Source organism: Myxocyprinus asiaticus, chromosome 48 (genome assembly GCF_019703515.2).
Source record: "Myxocyprinus asiaticus isolate MX2 ecotype Aquarium Trade chromosome 48, UBuf_Myxa_2, whole genome shotgun sequence".
Classification (NCBI taxonomy): Eukaryota; Metazoa; Chordata; class Actinopteri; order Cypriniformes; family Catostomidae; genus Myxocyprinus; species Myxocyprinus asiaticus.
The window spans coordinates 29,711,916-29,734,133 of record NC_059391.1 but is presented as its reverse complement, the minus strand read 5'-3'; the positions used below and the strand labels follow the sequence as shown (position 1 = coordinate 29,734,133).

The following is a 22,218-nucleotide window of genomic DNA, read 5'->3' as shown; positions in this document are numbered from 1 at the left end:
ATTTTTTTAGGCACTTGTGAAAAATGGTGCATAGTGAGGATGTCTTCAAAAATAATGAAATAAATAGCTTTCATTTATCACTTAATGTCACTAAATCAATATTTGGTGTGGCCACCTTTGCCTTTAAAACAGCACCAATTCTCCTAGATACACCTGGACACAGTTTTTATTGGTTGTTGGCAGATAGGATGTTCCAAGCATCTTGGAGAATTCTCCACAGTTCTTCTATCTATTTAGGCTGTCTCAATTGCTTCTGTCTCTTTATGTAATCTCAGACTGACACGATGTTCAGTGGGGGCTTTGTGGGGGCCATGACATCTGTTGCAGGGCTCCCTGTTCTTCTATCTATTTAGGCTGTCTCAATTGCTTCTGTCTCTTTATGTAATCTCAGACTGACATGATGTTCAGTGGGGGGCTCTGTGGGGGCCATGACATCTGTTGCAGGGCTCCCTGTTCTTCTGTTCTAATCTTTCCTATTGGCAAAAGTAATGTTTGTGAGTCTAACATTTATATTGTATATAATAAATAAACATCTTAAGACAAATGCTTTTGTGAAACATCTTATGTGCCTAGGACTTTTAAACAGTACTGTATGTTTGAAGTCAAAGAATAATCTGTAATATTTTAGGTGGGCCCAAGCCCACCCTGGCCCACCCTTGGCTATGCCGTTGGGCAGAAATTGATATAGTTAGGTAGTATGTTATTCCGAACTTAGTGTTCAGTTTAAGCATCAATTGTTTTCCCTGTAAATGACAATAAAACAGATCTATCATTTTCCTGCATTTTGTCAACTCATGAACATGACTTTGATCAAGGCTGTAGAAAGAATAAAACAACAACAATAATAGCATAAATACACTGCATAATGTCATCAGTCATTTTTACACATTTATAAATAGGGGATCATGTTATAAACAGTAGCATATGTAGATATACGTGCGGAACAGTCATCTTTTTAAAAAATGAATGTTGTGCATTTCTGAAGTCTAACCAGCAGATGGAAACAAAATGATGGTTCTACCACAAACACGTTACTTTTCTCAGCGCTGTCAGGATGGACCAATCGCAGTTATTTGTGATTACCGACTAAGGCGCTTAATTTAATGGTTTTATACAAATATATGCGGCGTATTTCCATTTTTACCTCAGTTAAGGATTTATGAAAATGACAGATTAAAAAAAAAAAAGATTATATATATATTCTAGTGTTCAAATGTCTCAAACAAGACCAGAATGAGATTTGAATGCGACACAATGGAGGACAAACAAACTTTGTGTTTTACCTGAAACAGACATTTAATTGTGTTTTTATTATATAAAAGTGTTAAGTTTGAAACTATCCCACGGTGATGCTTGGTCATCTCTGTTTGCACTTTTCCACGTACTTTCAATTGGTTTCAGTTTAAGGCGGATGTTGTATGAAGGAAATGACAACAGATGGAGGAAGTTTCTCAATCAGGGAAAAACATAAAGAACTTGTGCGAAACTATTAAGACAGATAGATTGATATCGACACTGTGAAAGATCAGGATGAGTGACGTAACGTTGGACACGCCGGTTCGGAAGCTCCGGTTCTCCATACTGAGGAAACTGTCGGATCTTCTGGATCCTCAGAACACATGGAGAACCGTCATGATGGACATCAACAAACCCACAGGAGAACCCAGATACACACAGTTACACATCAGGTAGAGCTGTGACACACACTGGTCTAATTTCATATATTACTTATGTATAAATTAGTCAATTAAAATCTACCTTGCCCCTACATAGGATAAGCGGGTGTAGATAATAATCAATATTATATTAATATTATGTAAATATAAATACATTGATGAAAATATATAAAACTAATACAATAAATACACAGTTTATATAAAATATACAGTTTAATTGTGGATAAATTAGTCAAGCTTGGACACACCTTCTCATTCTTTATAATTAAACATTTCCACATTTTATAAGTACAGTAAATTCATCAAAACTATAAAATACAGGAAGTATTGGAGCTATGACCAAAAATGGAAAAAATGACATATTAAAAATATCATTATATACACTAGGTCAAAAGTTTTGAAACACTTACTGCTTTTCTTTATTATTTGGTCCAAGTCATCAATTTCAAAAACTTTTTTTTTTTAATTACATTTTACATTTATAATGAAATAAATTTATGTGGTGGCACAATTATAGTTTTGTCTTCAAAACTAATTTCAAACATTTAAGCATACGCCTTCAGATCAAAAGATTTTTTAAGATCATGAGAAACATTTCAGTCAAGTGTTTCAAAACTTTTGACCGGTAGTGTGTATATATAAATATATATATATATATATATTAGTAATAGTAGTAAATAAACTAGAAAATATACACAATTTATATAAAATATATAATTAACATGTTAAAAAATTTTTTCAAAAGTTTGGAGACATCTACACATTCTTTAATATTAATATTTATAATAGTAAAGAACTCAAAACTTTGAAATAACACAAATGGAAGTATTGAACGTAGAGACCAAACATTTTAAAACCTCCAAAAAATGGACATAGAAAAAAAATTCATATTTTGTATAGTTTATATAGACAAACTTATATTAAGAATAATTTGAAAATTTAAAATGTCAATAAATATTATTTAAACATTAATGATAGAAGTAATTGTAACGGTAGACGGCTGGTAGGTACAGTAGCAGTGCAGTGTGTAAACCTCACTCCCCTGGCTTGTTAGCATGTCCGCCTCCCATGCTGAAGACCCCGGTTCAAATCCGACTCGGAGCAGGTCGAGTAGGACCGGTTACAGTGGTGCCGTGACCCAGATGCGAGTGAGGTTTAGGGGGGTGAATGTAACGGGAGCCATCTGGTAGGTAGCTGTGCAGTGTGTAAACCTCACTCCCTTGGCCTCAACAGGCGGACTAGCGACTGACGCTAGAGGCTGTAGCCTTTAGACTCCTTGTTAGCGTGCCCACCTCCCATGCTGAAGACCCCGGTTCGAATCCCACTCAGATTGGGTCGAGTAGGTTACAGTGGTGCCGTGACCCGGATGTGAGTGAGGTTTAGGGGGGTGAGTGTAACGGGAGCCAGCTGGTAGGTAGCTGTGCAGTGTGTAAACCTCACTCCCTTGGCCTCAACAGGCGGACTAGTGACTGACGCTAGAGGCTGTAGCGTGCCCACCTCCCATGCTGAAGACTCCAGTTCGAATCCCACTCGGAGCAGGTCGAGTAGGACCGGTTACAGTGGTGCCGTGACCCGGATGTGAGTGAGGTTTAGGGGAGTGAGTGTAACGGGAGCAAGCTGGTAGGTAGCTGTGCAGTGTCTAAACCTCACTCCCCTGGTCTCAACAGGCGCACTAGCGACTGACGCTAGAGGCTGTAGCCTCCTTGTTAGCAAGCCCACCTCCCACGCCAGAGACGCTGGTTCGAATCCCATTCGGAGCGGGTCGAGTAGGACTAGTTACATAATAAAATAAATAAATAAAAAGTATTCACAATTTATACAAAATATAACATTTAAAAGAGTATAAATCAATCAAGCTTGGACCGACCTTCACATTATTCTGAAATAACAAAGTTGGAAACTTTGTAGTGACCAAAGATGTTTATATATATATAATATATATCAAAACAATAAAATAAGACTTCAAAAATTATGTAGTGACCAAAAAACTGTTAAATAAATGAAAAATATGTTTTATTTGAGTTTTTCTGTTTATAGACATTCATAAGTAGCCCCAGTTTATATGAATTTCAAGCGCTAAATGTTGTAAGATCATGAGAAACAAATATTCAGTCCAGTGTGTTCTAACTTTTGACCGGTAGGGTAAATGTAATTTATAAAATAATCAAAATACAAATGGGAAATAAACAGCATATAATGTCATAAAGACAGACATTTGATGATTTTGTGTGTGATTTCAGGCGTTTTGAAGCAGCAGTAGTGCAAGGAAAGAGTCCCACCACAGAGATGCTGTTTGACTGGGGAACCACAAACTGCACCGTTGGAGATCTGGTGAAGATTCTGACCCGACACAAGCTGTTCGCTGCGGTCAGTGTCCTCCTGCCAGGTGCGTTGATCTGAAGATCTGTCTATCTGCAATGTGTATCCATTGATATCTGTTACTCTCAATGATTTTTTCTTTTGAAATCAGACTCGAGCGCGGCAGCGTCAGTCTCCACACTGCAGTTTGAGGAAGTGCTTCCTCCGTTCCCGGCGTGCCTGCAGCCCTGTGTGCGTCCTGAGGTGACTAAACCCATGGATGAAGTCAGCACAGCTGTGATGGAGCCGGACAGCACCAGCAGACCCGAGGAGAACTCAGAGAGTTCAGAGTTTCACAGAGTCGATTGTACGGTCAACTTATGGCCAGCTTTCATGCACTCTAGTTATTTCAGGTACTAGATTTTTTGTAAAGTGGCATCATGAGTGTTTTATTCTCCTAATCAGGTTTCTACACCTTCACTTATCGCAAACTGACGGCGATCACGGGGAACTGGGATGATCGTCCGCTGTCAGAAGGAGGGTGTCAACTGGGTGCTGGCGGGTTTGGCATCGTATTCAGAGGAATCATTGGTAACACGCATGTAGCCGTGAAAAAACTGAACCCTGTGAGTTAACACACATGACAGACAACTCAGTAGCACTCTGTGATATAAGAAAAAGTCAGCATATATTAACAATTCTTAAAGTCAATATGAAACAACATTTGCTAACGCATTTTACTTTTGCAATGTAAAACATGACATTCAGTGTCACTTGAAAATTAAGAGGGCTTGATGATGTCACAAAAAATGAAAGTAGTTACATTAATGTGTGTTAAGAAAGTAAATATAGGGTCAGTTTTGATTTCATATGGACTCTTGAATGACAGTAGGCTGTGACTATTATTTAAGAACATTTTAAACGTGTCTTGCAACACATATTGGTTAAATTAAATCGGTTTGATCAAGGTGTTTGTTTGAATGTTTTAGTTGGACGACGGCTCTCCTGAAGACCTCAAGACTCAGTTTGATCAAGAGATTCAAACACTGAGGAGGTAAAAATCAAAAGTTTTGTCTCTATCAAAAATTTCTTTGGTGCTTTTAGTCATTCACGAGGTTGACTTTGTTCCAAAATCTAGTGAACTGCCTATCTAGACAGCATTTTAAGGCATCTTATGTAGAGGTTGACCGATATATCGGTACCAATAATTGCTTTTTGGAACTATCATTATCGGCCAAAAATCTATGCCGATAGTTGTTAAAAAGGAGAAAGAAAAACAATCACTGACAGACAATATTTATCCATATTTTTATCCTCACTTCAATGCAAATTTCGTTATTTTGATTATATAGATCACATTATGTCTTACACATTTCTTGTAAACAATAATAAAAAAAACTCATCTTGTATATATGTATGTATATATACAATCCTTAATCTGGTGAATATTTAGGCTATAAAAAGCTAAATTTGGTTAAAAAAAATTAAGCATTGTAACAGAGCCTAGTGTCTGTCATTTCAAAATAAGAGTCCTGAAATAAGTACATGTATTTGGGGCTTGTTAAGAGTCCCGCATTACGCTTAAAATCTTAATTTTTGTTTCACAATCAACTGCATCTAAGATTTTATTCATTTTTGACTCTTGCTATCTCTATGTTTGTGCCTGTCATAGTAAGGAAAGACTAAGAAAGTTTTTTTTAACAGTCTCATATCATCATACGTTGATTTTAAAAACAATCGGCCGATTAATCTGTTACCACATTAGATATCGGTATCGGCAAAATCCACTATCGGATGACTTCTAATCTTAGCTGCCGGCGCAAAACTGTTCCAAAATGTACATAGGCAGCAACATCCCTGATAGCACACGTACATCACCTAGACATCTATTTGATGTGTGTGTTTACATCTGAAATAGGTATTTTTAACATTGTTTGCTAATATACAATATGTCAATATGTATGTCTCTGATGTCAGTAAGACTTTCAGCAGATGTGTTTGAGACGTTTATTATTTAGAACATTTGTAAATCTGATAAAGGTCTTAAAACCTTTATCAGATGTTAATTAGATTGTGATGCTTTCCAGATGAAAGGATCTAAAACAGACATTTTGGAGATGTACGTGTGCTCTCTGGGATTCATCACCCAGATGTCTATTTGATGTGTGTGTTTACATCTGGAAGACGTATTTTTTTAGGTTACTTGGTCATCTGTAATATGTCTAAAAGACGTTTCCTCTCGGATGTCAATTAGGCATTCAGCAGATGTCTTTGAGACGTTTATGATTTAGAATGTTTATAAATCTGATCTTTTTAAGACCTTTATCAGATGTTAATTAGATTGTGATGCTTTCCAGATAAGAAGATCTTAAACAGACATCTCAGAGATGTACATGTGCTCTCTGAGATTATGCTTCCGTCTAAAGCTCATACCATTTTATGACCGATTTCTAAGGCAGCATTACATCAATATTTCATGGCGAAAACAATCCCAGAATGCATTGTCAAGTTTAGTGAAAGAAATTGGTCCAAGATGGCAGATGAAACGAAAGAACGATTTATAACAAAATGTTGATCTTAAATGTAGTCCTATTTATTAGTCATTAAAAATGTAATCTATCAGTAAAACAATTTCTAATTAATTCATACTTGTAATCAAATTAAAAATAGACTAAATTGGGGGCCTGGGTAGCTCAGTGGTAAAGACACTGGCTACCACCCCTGGAGTTCGCTAGTTCGAATCCCAGGGCATGCTGAGTGACTCCAGCCAGGTCTCCTAAGCAACCAAATTGGCCCAGTTGCTAGGGAGGGTAGAATCACATGGGGTAACCTCCTCGTGATCACTATAATGTGGTCCGTTCTCGGTGGGGCGCGTGGTGAGTTGAGCGTGGTTGCCGCGGTGGATGGCGTGAAGCCTCCACACATGCTATATCTCCGTGGCAACGCACTCAACAAGCCACGTGATAAGATGCGCAGATTGACGATCTCAGACGCGGAGGCAACTGGGATTCTTCCTCTGCCACCCGGACTGAGGCGAATCACTGCACAACCACGAGGACTTAAAAGCACATTGTGATTTGGGCATTTCCAAATTGGGAGAAAAAGGGGAAAAATCCCCCCCAAAAATAAAAATAGACTAAATTACCCAGTATTTGTGTTTGCATGTATTTTTCTGCTTGTTACGTTGGCTTGACAAAGCCAACATACTGTTATTCTACAGACATTGTTTAGGATTTTTCAAAATCCCTAAACCGAGACCAAACGTTAATGCCACTTATTCCTCCTGAAGCTTTCAAGCTACATCCACCAAATTTGGTACAAGCCTTCAGACTGTTCTGAAGTAGTATGCTGTGTCTTTTCTAACTGATTGGACTTGTGGCTTTCGCACAGCTGACGATCAAATATTACATCGACTTACATTGACGGAATGTTCAAACAGGCCAACGGAATGTTCATGAATTCAAACTCCAGCTGTCAAACATTTAAATGTAAACAAAAGGCCTTTGATCTGCTTTAAGTTGCTCTCTACAGCCATCGAACTTCAAACATTCAAAACTAGTTTCAAACTTTCAGACAAAGCTTTGTCAAGGCAACGAAGTGATAAGATTATTTTCCCCTTCTCTGACAGCCTGAAACATGAGAATCTGGTGAATATGGTTGGGTACTCCAGCGACGGGCAACATCTATGTTTGGTGTACGCGTATATGCCCAATGGATCGCTGCTCGATCGACTGGCGTGTTTGGTAAACAAAGAATCTGACAAATAAACTCAATATAAATATAAAAATATCACCCAGGGCCCCAAAGCCAAGCTTGTGTTGATTCCGGTGCTGAACATTTTTCTTACAGGAAGGAAGTGCTCCTCTCTCGTGGCACACAAGATGTTCTGTCGCCATGGGAACAGCCAGAGGTCTGGAGTATCTGCATCATAATAATCATATTCATCGCGATGTGAAGAGGTCTGTGTCAGACCAAAATGTACCAATTTGTTTATTTTTAGATGAATTTTCTATTGTTAGTATTTGCTTGCATTCATTAACACACAGAACCCTATTGAAGATATACTATTGAATAATAAACAACATTTTATAAGAATCTAGATTACGTATCATTAGCGGCAGTACACTCTTGAGGAAGTCAAACTAACATTGGAGCACTGATAGTTGATTCTGAACTTTAAATCAGGATGCCAGAGAGTATTTAAACATTTAGACAAAAAACTATTATACTGGGTTTGAACCTACAACCTTTATGTTACCAGCCCAGATCTTTAACCACTATGCAACATCTCATACTATTGAAAGATCTATTGAAAAGAATAAATGTTATTCCATCTGTTTAACAGCGCAAATATCTTGTTGAACGAAAACTTTGTACCAAAGATCTCTGACTTCGGTTTGACGCGAGCTTCAGCCAAACAGTCGAACTCAACGGTCATGACGCAGAGAATTGTGGGTACTACAGCGTACATGGCGCAGGAAGCTCTGAGAGGAGAGATCACGCCGAAATCAGACATCTTTAGCTTTGGGGTGGTACGTTACGCCCGCTCTGATCATCCACTGTGTTTGTTGACATTCATATTAACACATTCAAGACATGGGTTACCTGAAATGGAAAATTCATAATTTTCTCATTCTCCGTTCTGAGACGTTAGTTTTACATTGATGTCTTATTTAATTTTGTTTATGTTGTGTTTTATTTTGCAGGTGTTGCTGGAAATTCTGTCTGGACTTCCTCCGGTTGATGAAAGTCGTGATCCAAAACTACTGGTCAGTGAACGTTCAGTCAGAAGATCTTCTAAACAGCGGCAAACTATCCATGTCCTTCACATTGTGTGTATTTCAGATGGAGATGAAGGATGAAATCGATGATGAGGAGATCTCTTTGGAGGAGTTTATTGATCAGAAGATGAAGGGTTGGATGATGGAGGAGGTGGAGCAGATGTATGACGTTTCATCTCAATGTCTCTGTGAAAAGAAAAACAAAAGACCCACAATCAAAGAGGTGTGTTTATATAATGTATATTTATTTTAATTTGATGTAGATTTGACATTACGTATATATAAACAGTATATATTAGGACTGTGTAAAAACATAGATTTTCCTGATGCATTGCTATCTTCATTTGAACTATATCGATATTGATTCTTAAATCTCAAGATCGATCTTTTACGCTATGCGGAGCTCACTCGCATTTGCTACCAAATTTAGTGCTATACGACTAAAATGTCTGATTCTTCACAAGCTGGTAAATGTTCAGATTTCACTCAGCAGTGATTGAGTAGAAAAGGCTAGAAGTTCAGTACAGTTCAGTACAACAGTACAGTTTGGTTTGACTCGTTCTGTGTAATGTGTGTCCAAAGCCGAGATTCGCACAATCCATATATCATTGAATAATTTGTCGTTTTTTTAATATTCTTTCTGTCCTTTACAGTCAGTTGTTGATAAAAACAACTGAAAAAGAAACATTTATTTCTAAATCAAACATAGCACAGATGAGGTAAAGCCGATCGAGTCTCTCTCGTTAATGTGTGCTCATTTACAGAACTGCCGGTTTTCTTAAAGAGACAGTACCGGTTTTTAGGACATGTTCAACTAATCAATGTGAATACTTGTAAATAGTACAAATTATTTAAGTAAACAACATGTAAAAAAATATATATAATATATGCAATAGATTGTTATACTTATTGATGGAATACATGGATTTGTTCATTTTTAAAAAGCTAAATTGTGACAAATTATATAAAAACTAATAAAATATAATTAGTCAAATTAATATTTTCGTAATGTACATAGTAAGAAGGTCCCCTGTATATACTGTGTATATATATATATATATATATATATATATATTGTATATAAAATGTACTGTATATAAAACATCTTATTTAAAGATTTACGTGCACTGTATATTTGATATTTAGCTTTATATTTAAGATTGGGTAGGGTTTGTTGTAAAATTGACAATTGAACATGGACGCTTTTGTTAAAACACTTTATTTTACATTTAGCAATCAATAACAAATAAAATATATATATTTACCAGTACATAGGACAAGTATCTTTTTAGGTTGCTTTATAGTGTTAAATATATACAAACCCAGTATTTTCTGCTATTTATTTATTGAAAGGTTGTATCTGAGTTGGAGGATCTTCATCGTAAACATTCCCAGAGCTCTGGATGAGAGCTGCTCACGGTAAATCCACATTAAATCTACATTTAATGTACAATCCTGTAAAATTTTAGCCACAGATAGCTTTTTATTTAAAGATGGTTTAATATGATCCTGAATTTCCAGTGAATATCACCAGCACTACATAATAAAGAACAATCCATTCAATTGCTTAAATATTTTATTTAAAAAACACAAGTTGTACAGCGAGGGTTATTTGAAGACATATGTACACATGATGTATCACATACAGCTACATATGAAACTCAAGAGCGGCTGCTGTCACAGTCCAGATGTGAAACAGTGTTTGCCAAATGACTTTCAGTAGACAAATAATACTCAATCTGACCTGTTGTGACCCCTGACCCCACAGACCCCAAATTTGGTGAATCATTTAAATTCACATATTTCTGTCTTCCTTTTTAGCCACAGCCTCAAACGATAAACATTCGCTCTGCATTCTGAACTGCCTCCATCGTAATGAAATTCATGGTCAGCACCTCTGAGGACGACGGGGAAATCAGAGAAACAACACGGCAAAACAAGATAAGAGACCACGGTTATCACAGTCATGAACAGCACTTGCATAGAAAAATGAACGTCTTGGTACAATCTTATCAAACAATGAGAATTTTATTTATGTCGTAAAAAAAGGACAGTGTTAAAATGGAAAAGAACAGATGTTAGATTTCCCTTGTGTTTGGTAAAACTAGAAAAATAAAACAATGTAACAAAGAGGAATGACAATCGTTCAGGAATGAGGGGGCGTTCGTAGAGCTCACATTTTATCATTTCATGTTCCAGCAGTAACTACGTCAGTCTAACGACTCGCTGACCTGTTGTTAATTTGGCACAGTTTAAAGTCACAAATGCTTATCTGAATTATATATAATATCATTGATCATAATTGCACAATTTCAGCTTTGCATGTGTTGAAGAACTAGTTCAATTGTTGTAAATATTTTGTGTGTATTGTTCTTTTTAATAAAGTCCTTTTTATGTTTTAATAAATGCTTTAAAAGTATTTTTAGTTCATGTTTTCGATTGCTTTAACTAATGTTAACATATGCAGTGTTATTGTAAAAGTGTTGCTGATTTCACAAATACGCAATTCTTAATTTGACGTCTCTACAGTATTTCAAACAGCAGGAAATGGACCACAGAAATTGAGAAAACGGCCGTGTTCGTGTCATAACGTGCATAGTTCATGAGGGTGTTTTATGCAAAATAAACGTTCAACAGTGTTGTGTCGTACAGACGTGTCCTCTTTGATTTTGTTTGTTGATGTTCAATTAATCATCGGCGGTGTCATCGCCCTCTCCGGGCCGCCTCGTGATTCTGCGTTCACCCTTCCTGCCCTGTGGGCCGCGGGGTTTAGCAAACGCCTGCTTGTGCGCGTGTTGCTTCGGATGAACCTCGTCGTACAGGAAATCAGCCGTCAGCTCATCGCCGTTATCAATCTCCATCTGAAGAGTAAAAACACTGTAAACTTTAGACTGAGAGACACCAGATGAAGTTATCAAATACAGAGTAAAGCGATAGTGTGAAACATCACGTCACAAACAGATCTGACCTTCTTCTCCACCTCCATGTGCAGTTTGTTCTCCACCATCTCCAACAGCGGATTCTTACAGCTGGAGTATAACATCCGCTCTTTGATTCCACAGCTATAACCCGGCATGGAGTAAATGAACACTGAAAAAACAATCATCGGTGGATTAGAGGATGTATAGTTCATACGTTTTAAGATTTCTATGTTGAAAACATATAGAAACTTCTGTTTGCTGATGTTTGTACCTATAGACTCCAGGTAGTCGCCCTCGTGTGAGTGTTTGTAGAGGAAGAAGTGATATCGCGCTGCGTCTTTAGGAATTCTCTTGGGTAAATCTTTCATTTCTGTGGCGTCCGTGTTTGACAACATAATCAACTCCTTCTCGAAATTAATGATCTGTCATGAAACAACAGACATGCATGAGGAAAAATGTTCAGGTAGAAAGATCTCGGATCGTTCTCAGATGTTCTACACCTTCTGACCAATAAGACTTTTCCAGTGTCTGGAGATTACTGGATAAGGGAATTTTGGACACACATTTTTTCGACAAATTAAATATTTTAACATGTACATTTACTACAGAAATTTACAGAACCCCTCAGATGACGGTGGGATTTTTTTTCTGAAATAGTTTTGTGTTCCCTCAAAATAAGTTTCGCATTCCCTCAAAATAAGTTTCGCATTCCATCGAAATAAGATTTGCGTTCCCTCAAACTAGTTTTGCGTTCCATCTAAATCAGTTTTGCGTTCCCTCGAATCAGTTTTGCGTTCCCCCGCACTAGTTTTGTGTTCCCTCAAAATAGGTTTTGCGTTCCCTCGCAATATTTTCCGTTCCCTCGAAATCAGTTTTGCGTTCCCTCACAATATTTTCCGTTCCCTCAAAATAAGTTTTGCATTCCATCAAAATCAATTTTGCGTTCCCTCACATTAGTTTTGCATTCCCTCGAAATCAGTTTTGCGTTCCCTCGAAATCAGTTTTGCGTTCCCTCAAAATATTTTCCGTTCCCTTTAACAAGTTTTGCGTTCCATCAAAATCAGTTTTGCGTTCCCTCGCATTAGTTTTGCGTTCCCTCAAAATATTTTGCATTCCCATTGAAATAAGTTTTGCATTCCCTCAAAATCAGTTTTGCGTTCCATCAAAATCAGTTTTGCTTTTCCTTGCAATAGTTTTGCGTTCCCTCACATTAGTTTTGCGTTCCCTCGAACTCAGTTTTGCGTTCCCCCGCACTAGTTTTGCATTCCCTCAAAATAAGTTTTGCGTTCCCTCAAAATATTTTCCGTTCCCTCTAACAAGTTTTGCGTTCCATCAAAATCAGTTTTGTGTTCCCTCGCATTAGTTTTGCGTTCCCTCGAAATCAGTTTTGCGTTCCCTCAAAATAATTTTGCGTTCCCTCAAAATATTTTCCGTTCCCTTTAACAAGTTTTGCGTTCCATCAAAATCAGTTTTGCGTTCCCTCGCATTAGTTTTGCGTTCCCTCAAAATATTTTGCATTCCCTCTAACAAGTTTTGCATTCCATTGAAATAAGTTTTGCATTCCCTCAAAATCAGTTTTGCTTTTCCTTGCAATAGTTTTGCGTTCCCTCACATTAGTTTTGCGTTCCCTCGAAATCAGTTTTGCGTTCCCTCAAAATAATTTTGCGTTCCCTCAAAATATTTTCTGTTCCCTTTAACAAGTTTTGCGTTCCATCAAAATCAGTTTTGCGTTCCCTCGCATTAGTTTTGCGTTCCCTCAAAATATTTTGCATTCCCTCTAACAAGTTTTGCATTCCATTGAAATAAGTTTTGCATTCCCTCAAAATCAGTTTTGCTTTTCCTTGCAATAGTTTTGCGTTCCCTCACATTAGTTTTGCGTTCCCTCGAAATAAGTTTTGCGTGCCCTTGCAATAGTTTGTGTTCTCAATTAATTTACCATGGCTTTACTACAGTAATCATATTTTTACCATGATATTCATAGTGAAAATTTTGAATAATAATAAATATCATAATTATGGTTTCACTTCAAATTCCATAGTAGGCATGTGACGGTATCAAATTTGCACATCACGATAATTGCTGAAGCTTTTATCATGGTATACGGTATTATCACAGTATTGAATTACATTAGAAAAACAGGTTGAAAGATCAACTTTATTGTTGTTGTCTAAATAACATGTTTAATTACATTTTTAATTCCACACTGGCCTTTAAATGAACAGATAAAGAAGAACTTTGAACGTTTAAAAAACTACCATCAACGCTACAGATACATAACCAAATATAACATTTAGTTGACGTCTTAATATTTAAATGATCATTATGCCACAGGGCCACTAATCATTACAGATCAGTACAGAACTTGTTTTGTTGAAGCTAATGTTAAAGGAAGTCTAGACTAATTTTATCAAGCCAGCTCCTAGGCTACAACAATAGTATGCATGTTTGTTTGTTTTTCTGGATAGCAACAGTTGCTAATATATAGCTAGGTGCTAAATTTAATAACCGCAGATTCACTCACACTGTATGGGAACTTCAAAATTAATATTGGAATTATCATTGTGCCACATTGCCATTAATAATTACAGGACTTAGTGTTATCTGATTCCAACTGTACTTTAGTTGTTTCTATGAGACGCAAACGTTACTGTGTAGCTAGTGGAGTTTTAGCGAACTATGGCCACATTATCTGCAAATGACAACAACTGTTCCCTTTCTTTGTTGTCTTAGTTGTCACTTAGCTGATTGTCTCATAGTGTTGTCTCTCAGTTTTCAAAAATGAGCAGAACTGTCTGGAAATAAACACAATGATTGTCCTGCAAATGCACAAACATGTTGGAGGTGTTCCCGTGTTTCGCTGCCACTTTTCTGCTGCATGTTTTACACAAAGGGAAACCATCAGTCCCTCTGCATTTTTATGGAAACCAAAATACTTCCACACTCCCGTCTTAACCCTATTAGAAGGCGATAAAGGGTCGGCTACATTCCTCCTTTGGCTGGTTTGTTTACATCAGTGCTGTAAATCTCGATTTGTTGATGGAATAAAAACTACTGTGTGATCTGGAAAAATCTAAACAATTTGGCTAAAAGGTTATCTAGAATAATTGACTGTATTTTGAAGTGCCCACGATAACAATATTGTGCATGTTAATTACCGTGATATACCGTATAGTTTAACCATGGTTAATCTAAAGTAAAACTATGGGTACTATATGAATACAGTATTCTGCATTAAAATCATGGTTTTCACCAAAAAAACATGGTTTTCACTTTTCATAGTTACTACAATATTACTGTAGTTAAACCATGGTAAGTGTATTGCGAGTGCATGCTAAACTTTTTCAGGTAAAAAAAGAGTCCCGTCCTGTCCTCTAAAGGGCTCAGTAGAAATGTGCCTGGAAAACACATTTTCGGAAATCCTCACCAGCTGGACATAGTTGAGTTTCTTGTCTTTGAACTGCTGTAATGCAGCGACGGCCTCTCCGTCCAGAGGGAACGCTACTCCCTGAAGAGTTTGCTTCGTAGTGTTCACGTTGATATCTGTCTGAACCTGCAGTGAGAGAGAAACAGAGACAGATTCATTACAGCAGATCACAAGACGATATTAGTGATTAATAAACAACTGAAGTTATAAAATTCTGTTATCATGAAAAATAAATGCAAGCCATATTTTAGTGTTTGTAACTCTGCTTCCCAAAAAATCATTCAATAAATGAACTGATATCAGATTAATCACGCCACTGGTCTCTTTTACTTGTTCAGCTTTTTAAGGAAAATGAAACTCCTACTTCCTGTTTGCACTGTATCTTTATGTCTGATTGGCCAGTTTTAAGCCTGCCACTGTGTTTCACTCCATGCCCTTATAAGGTCTTGAGTTTGTAAAAGCTAATAATAATATAAAAATCTTCCTTGCAAACAAGGTAAAAGAGATTTTACTGAAATGTTACTGATGATGCTTGTTTTAGTATTAAGGTTATTTTATTTCTTTGTAAATTTCACATTCACACATATTAAGACTAAGAGTAAGACTGAATGTCCAATTTTGTCTAGAAGGACATTTATGTACCCTTTTACTTTTTCCTTCTTTGTTCGTTTTTTTTTTTTTGTTTCTTATCTAACTTGTTGGCCCACCTGAAGGACATCACTGAACCCTTCCTGGGTCCCCTGCAGTTTGCCTATTGAACAAACAGGTCTGTGGATGATGCAATCAACACGGGACTGCAACATCTAGACAGACCAGGGACTTATGCAAGGATACTATTTGTTGACTTCAGTTCTGCTTTCAACACCATCATCCCCGTTCTCCTATGGACTAAATTAACCCAGGTCCCATGTCTATCTGTCAGTGGATCACCAGCTTTATGACAGATAGGCAGCAGCTAGTGAGACGGGAAATTCACTTCCAGCACATGTATGATCAGCACTGGCGCCCCCAGGGATGTGTACTCTTCTCCCTGTATACCAACGACTGCACCGCCAAGGACCCCTCTGTCAAGCTCCTGAAGTTTGCAGACGACACCACTGTCATCGGCCTCATCCGTTATGACGATGAGTCTGCATACAGAAGGAAGGTTGAACGGCTGGCTCACTGGTGCAGTCAAAACAACCTTGAGCTGAACACACTCAAAACGGTGGAGATGATAGTGGACTTTAGGAGGAACACCCCAACACTGACCCCCCTCACCATTCTAAACAGCACTGTGGCAGCAGTGGAGTCATTCAGGTTCCTGGGCACTACCATCTCACAGGACCTGAAGTGGGAGACACACATTGACTCCATGTGACTTCGCCAGTTGAGGAAGTTCAACCTGCCACAGGCGCTGCTGATACAGTTCTACTCAGCTGTCATTGAGTCTGTCCTCTGCACTTCAATAACTGTCTGGTTTGGTTCAGCTATGAAATCAGACATCAGACGTCTACAAAGTACAGTTTGGACTGCTGAGAGGATTATTGGCGCTCCCCTACCCACTCTGCTAGAACTGTACACATCCAGAGACATGAAAAGGGCTGGTAAAATCACTCTTGACCACGTTCACCCAGCCCACTACCTTTTCGAACAGTTGCCTTGTGGCCGACAGCGTCAGAGCTCTGAGCACCAGAACCATCAGGTTTTATCCCTCAGGCTATCCATCTCATGAACAGTTAAAACTGCCCCCAATTACATTCCTTTGGTCAATACAACCATGTGCAATATTCAATCCATCCATTCCTACTTATATCCATATTTCATGTATATTCTTTAACATATCCTACCTCTTCATCTATACATCACCTGCACAACTGTATATCTGTATACAAAATATTCTAACAACATTATTGCTCTATTGTATATTTCTCTTTGTTTATCCGTTATGTATTATTTTTATGTCACTATATGTATATATGTTTAAATGTATACGTTTGTATGTATGTATATACCGTTGCATTTGCACTGGAAGCTTCTGTCATCATGACAAATGAAGCTCATTCTGATATACTGACTTAATGTATACAAGACTTGCATTCTTATTTGTATTTTTTTTTGTTTTTTTCACCCAATTTGGAATGCCCAATTCCCAATGTGCTTTTAAGTCCTCGTGGTGGCGTAGTGACTCGCCTCAATCCGGGTGGCAGAGGATGAATCCCAGTTGCCTCCGCGTCTGAGACCATCAACCCACGCATGGGTCACGTGGCTTGTTGAGCATGTTGCCACGGAGACATAGCGCGTGTGGAGGCTTCACGCCATCCACCGCGCAACCACGCTCAACTCACCACGTGTCCCACCGAGAGCGAGAACCACATCATAGCGACCACGAGGAGGTTACCCCATGTGACTCTACCCTCCCTAGCAACCGGGCCAATTTTGGTTGCTTAGGAGATCTGGCTGGAGTCACTCAGCACGCCCTGGATTCAAACTAGCGAACTCCAGGGGTGATAGTCAGCGTCTTTTACCACTGAGCTACCCAGGCCCCCGAGACTTGCATTCTTGTGACATACTGTACAGTGTACTGTATGTTATCTGTATGTTAATTGTTTATAATAAAGCATTAAAACAAAACTCCATGGTGATGTCACAGGATCAGTCAAAAGATCAAAGAATATGTTATATATTATTGCAAAAACGGTTACCTCACTGAGTTTAATCTGTCGTAGTTCCTCCTCAGCTGCAGTCAGCGGTAGAGGAGCGGACTGTGAGGTGACGTGTTTCTTATAACCGCTGAGAGAAACATCATCCTGACACACATCAAGAAGAAAAAACATTTGGAGTTTTGTTTGCTACAGTACAAAGAGAAATCTCTGCCAACATTTAAGTGAACGGTTTGGGAGTGAAAAGGCGTAATAATTACATCATTAGAAAGTTATACTTGCGTTTTACGAACCTTAACAGTGCCGAAAATCTCATCCTTAATGTGTCCGAGTCCAAACTCCTTCTTAAGTGTGGCTCTGGTGGCTGCATAAAGCATTTTATGCCGCACCTGTAGAGAAAACAAATAAAAGAGTTTGATTGGAGTTTAAATAAACCATGTGCAATCACTCTCACCGACTGTCAGCCACACGACACAAGAGCTGCTGGTATGAAAACACAAACAGATTTCAACTTTTTCTTTTTGTTAAATGAAGGTCTCATTAAAACCACATTATAGCGACCACGAGGAGGTTACCCCATGTGACACTACCCTCCCTAACAACCGGGCCAATTTGGTTGCTTAGGAGACCTGACTGGAGTCACTCAGAACGCCCTGGATACGAACTCGGGACTCCAGGTGTGATAGTCAGCATCAATACTCACTGAGATACCCAGACCCCCCTTTCCTTACTGTTATGGGCACAAACATAGAGGCAACAAGATGCAGTTTATTGTTCTATTATACTGCATAATTCTATTGTTGTTGTATATTGACTCTGTTACAATATATTGTGTGTACAATGCATTTACCAAATTAAGCTTTTTATAGCCTATAGATTCACCAGATGAAGGGTTTTGTGTGTGTATATATATATATATATATATATATACTGTATATTTCACTAGATTCATTTATTCACAAGATATGAAGTTGGAGACATGATGTATGTGCTGACGGGCATGTTTTCATATGGTCGCATTTTTCTTTGCATGCTCATGGTTCAATATAGAACACTTTATTATCTAATTAAAATAATAAAATATGCATTGAAGTGAGGATAAAAATATGGATGAATATTGTCATGATCAAAGATTTAGATACAGTGAATCCCCACATGATTGTTTTTATTTCACCTCTAGAGGTCGCTGTTATATTGTACAACCAAGCTGTCTTAAAGGGACAGTTCACCCAAAAATGAAAATTCTCTCATCATTTATTCACCCTCATGTTATCCCAGATGTGTGTGACTTTCTTTCTTCTGCACAACACACATTAAGATTTTTAGAAGAATATATCAGCTCTGTAGGTCCATACAATGCAAGTGAATGGTGACCAGAACTTTGAAGCTCCAAAAAGCACATAAAAGCAGCATAAAAGTGATCCATAAGACTCCAGTGGTTTAATCCATGTCTTCTGAAGTGATATGATAGGTGTGGGTCAGAAACAGATCAACATTTAAGTCCTTTTTTACTATAAAACTCCACTTTTGACCAACCCCGACCAGTAGGTGGTGATATGCACAAAGAATGTGAAGAAAGAAAGTCAGACACATCTGGGATGGCAAGAGGGTGAGATAATGATGAGAGAATTTTAATTTTTGGGTGAACTATCCCTTTAAATGTAGAAGCGCAGAGGAACAAAAAAAGAAACTATCGGCATAGATATTTGCTGATAACCGATAGTTTCGTACAGCAACTATCGGCACCGATTAATTGGTAAAGTGAATATATCGGTCGATCTCTAGTATATACACTGTTGGACATTGTTAGTAGACAAATCAAATAAACTAGTGAGAGTGTGAAAAAAGTTTTAACGAGACTTTACTTTCTAGAAGACCACAGTGATAAAACCCCGAAGTTGAAGAAACACCTAATGATGGAAGATGGCAACATAAATTTTTACAACAAACTTAACATCAGTTTGACTTTTCCCACAAGATTTGGGAGTATCCGCTGATTCTAGATCAGCGTTTATCACTTGAACACACAGACATCAGTGTGTAAAGTCCCTGACATGTCGTAACATGTATGAGAATGTTCAGAGAACATCGCAAATAATTTTATGGTGCTTTAAAGAACCTAGAAACCAAAAGACGGATCTGAAGAACCTCTAATGAAACATTAAGAACTTTATTCATCTCAAAAGAACCACATATAGACAAAAACGGTTCTTGAGAAGAAAGGAGCCCTTTAATGAACATAAGAACCGATAAAGAACCTTTCAAAAATAGTGTTCCGGCACAATCGCTGCTGCAATATTTGCCACTAATTAACTGCAATTTGGATGCAAATGGGGGGTGGGGGGGTGAGATGTTCAATTTATCAGCAAATCACATACCATCAATTAGTTAAGAACTTTTAGAAATTATTAACTGAGAATGACATTTAACTATGCTAAAGGTTCTAATGATTCAATGTTAATTAAACTCAAAGTTGATTTTGTGTGTGTTTATCTTACAGGCGATTTGTCAGGTGACCAGGCGATGAAGATCCACTCGTGTCCCTGACTGTTTTTGGAGTCGAGTCGGTACAGGATGTAGCAGGGCAGCTCTTTATCCAGCACAGGAAGTAAAAGCGAATTGTAGTCTTCCTCCCAGCTGCGACACGGCGGTTTGGTGAGGCCTAAAACCAGCTCCTCTGGAAACATGTGACAGTGTGTGACACTAGAATGCAGTATGGGCACTATTCATGTCCTTTTAAATGATTTTTACTTTACCAGAACAGATATTTGCCAATTGATTGACTGGCATTTGGCCATTTTGAGACTATCGGCTGATTACTGTGTCTGTTGGGGCAATTGGTTTCCCCTTCTGTAAGTTTCCAAATCTACTAACAGCGTTGTCAATTAATGATACACACTGTTTTTCAGTTTTGTTTCGTTTTTTCCTCAAAACACTATTGTGTGTAAAATAAGTGTACATCTAATTCCCACATGTGCATTTACTTCATTTCCTTCAAAAGCCATTAAAAACTCCACAACAGTCAACTAGTAGTTATAAATAATCATATTTTTTTTTTTTTAGCTTGCAGATGGTTGGAACAGCAGTATGAGTGCAGCCACACCATTTTCAATGATGATCTTGAGAAGTCTGTAATCTCCATTTCTGGCATTGCCGAAAACATTCTTCACTTCCTCAGCAGCTAGAAGACCAAACACACACACACACACTTTAACAGCCAGAAGAAGAAAAAAAAACACTTGCAAGCATATAATACCCACATCTCAGAGTGCATATAGAGTTATTTAGATTACTGTAAAAACTTTGTAAATAAAAAATGCATGTTAAGCAGATATGATAAACCAACAGTGGACTGGTTATTCCATGCTTGGTCATTGCATTATATGATATGCATTGAGTTTTATGAATATTATATTTAAGCATTGATACATTGTATGTTATCCCATACATGTACACAACCATGCATTAATTAATAATGCATGCTATGCACTATTCATGTCTATGCACCAAGTATGGTTATATTAAATACATGCATATGCTTTCAATTTGATCATACTACATACTGTACATGCAAGGACACTCTGTAGTGTAAAATATGCATGTATGGCTAGTTTGATGACATCACAAACATGCATCCACCCAGTAATACACATACTACATGAATGCACAAACACTTAGCATGTTACATACAGGGATATGCATTAATATGCATGTGTTGTCATGCACTCAGTTTGATGATATTATTAGATGCATGCAGTCTGAACTGGAGCGTGCGCTCGTGAGAGTGAAACATGCACACAGAACACCGAACCAGAGCTCAGTCCTTCAGAAAACACTCTCAGTTCAACGCATGAAGATGATTTATAGTGACTTAGCTGAGATCTGAGTGAAGCCCAAGCGACAGATGATGTTTATAATATTTTTTGTTGGTTTTCTAAATGAAACAGTGAGTCTGACAGCGCTCGTGCATTCTCCGGAAATACTTTTTGATGTATAAAAGATGAAAATAAATAATTTCTTACCCTGAATACCAGTTTGATGAGACATTATTTTTTAACTCCGAGGATGATGTTTGAAGACTCGCAATCCGGGAAGAGGAAGCAGAGCAGCGGTGACGTCACGCGACTGACGCATCAGCCCTTCCTCCTCCACTGCGCATGCGCGGATGTGAATGCAAAGATGATGTTGTAATAAAAACGCTGTTGTTGTAGTAAAACCTTGAATCTCTGTCCGATTTATTTAGATTTCAGTTTTGTTAGAGACTTTGTTTTATTGTAATGGTTTTTGTTCTGTTGCATTTCTTGTAGAGCACAGAAGTTTTACATAAATAACATTTAATTTGCAAAAGAATGAAGTCAAAGAGGCCACTCCACAACTGTATTTTTATTTTGAGGAATATATATTTTTTGGGGTTCAAAGTGTAATTTTAAGACATTAAATTGTTCTGGAATTATTGAGTTTTTAATGTGAATCTCC

The 22,218-nt window shown here is 37.7% G+C and overlaps 2 protein-coding genes across 2 annotated transcripts; one reads left to right on the top strand and one right to left on the bottom strand.

Annotated features, from left to right (window-relative positions):
- Nucleotides 1-1,427: 1,427 nt before the first annotated feature.
- On the top strand, nt 1,428-11,174 carry LOC127437120 (interleukin-1 receptor-associated kinase 4-like). Its single transcript, XM_051691821.1, has 12 exons — nt 1,428-1,688; nt 3,917-4,062; nt 4,147-4,341; nt 4,440-4,600; nt 4,964-5,028; nt 7,603-7,717; nt 7,824-7,933; nt 8,320-8,506; nt 8,681-8,743; nt 8,820-8,978; nt 10,109-10,174; nt 10,577-11,174. The coding sequence occupies exons 1-11, from the start codon at nt 1,531-1,533 to the stop codon at nt 10,160-10,162; spliced, it is 1,413 nt and encodes a 470-aa protein (XP_051547781.1). The 5' UTR covers nt 1,428-1,530; the 3' UTR covers nt 10,163-10,174; nt 10,577-11,174.
- LOC127437126 (twinfilin-1-like) lies at nt 10,314-21,881 on the bottom strand. Its single transcript, XM_051691829.1, has 9 exons — nt 21,765-21,881; nt 20,846-20,923; nt 20,241-20,419; nt 18,036-18,131; nt 17,785-17,889; nt 15,101-15,226; nt 11,948-12,098; nt 11,724-11,845; nt 10,314-11,616 (listed from the first exon to the last, which is right to left on the bottom strand). The coding sequence occupies exons 1-9, from the start codon at nt 21,787-21,789 to the stop codon at nt 11,443-11,445; spliced, it is 1,056 nt and encodes a 351-aa protein (XP_051547789.1). The 5' UTR covers nt 21,790-21,881; the 3' UTR covers nt 10,314-11,442.
- Nucleotides 21,882-22,218: the final 337 nt, after the last annotated feature.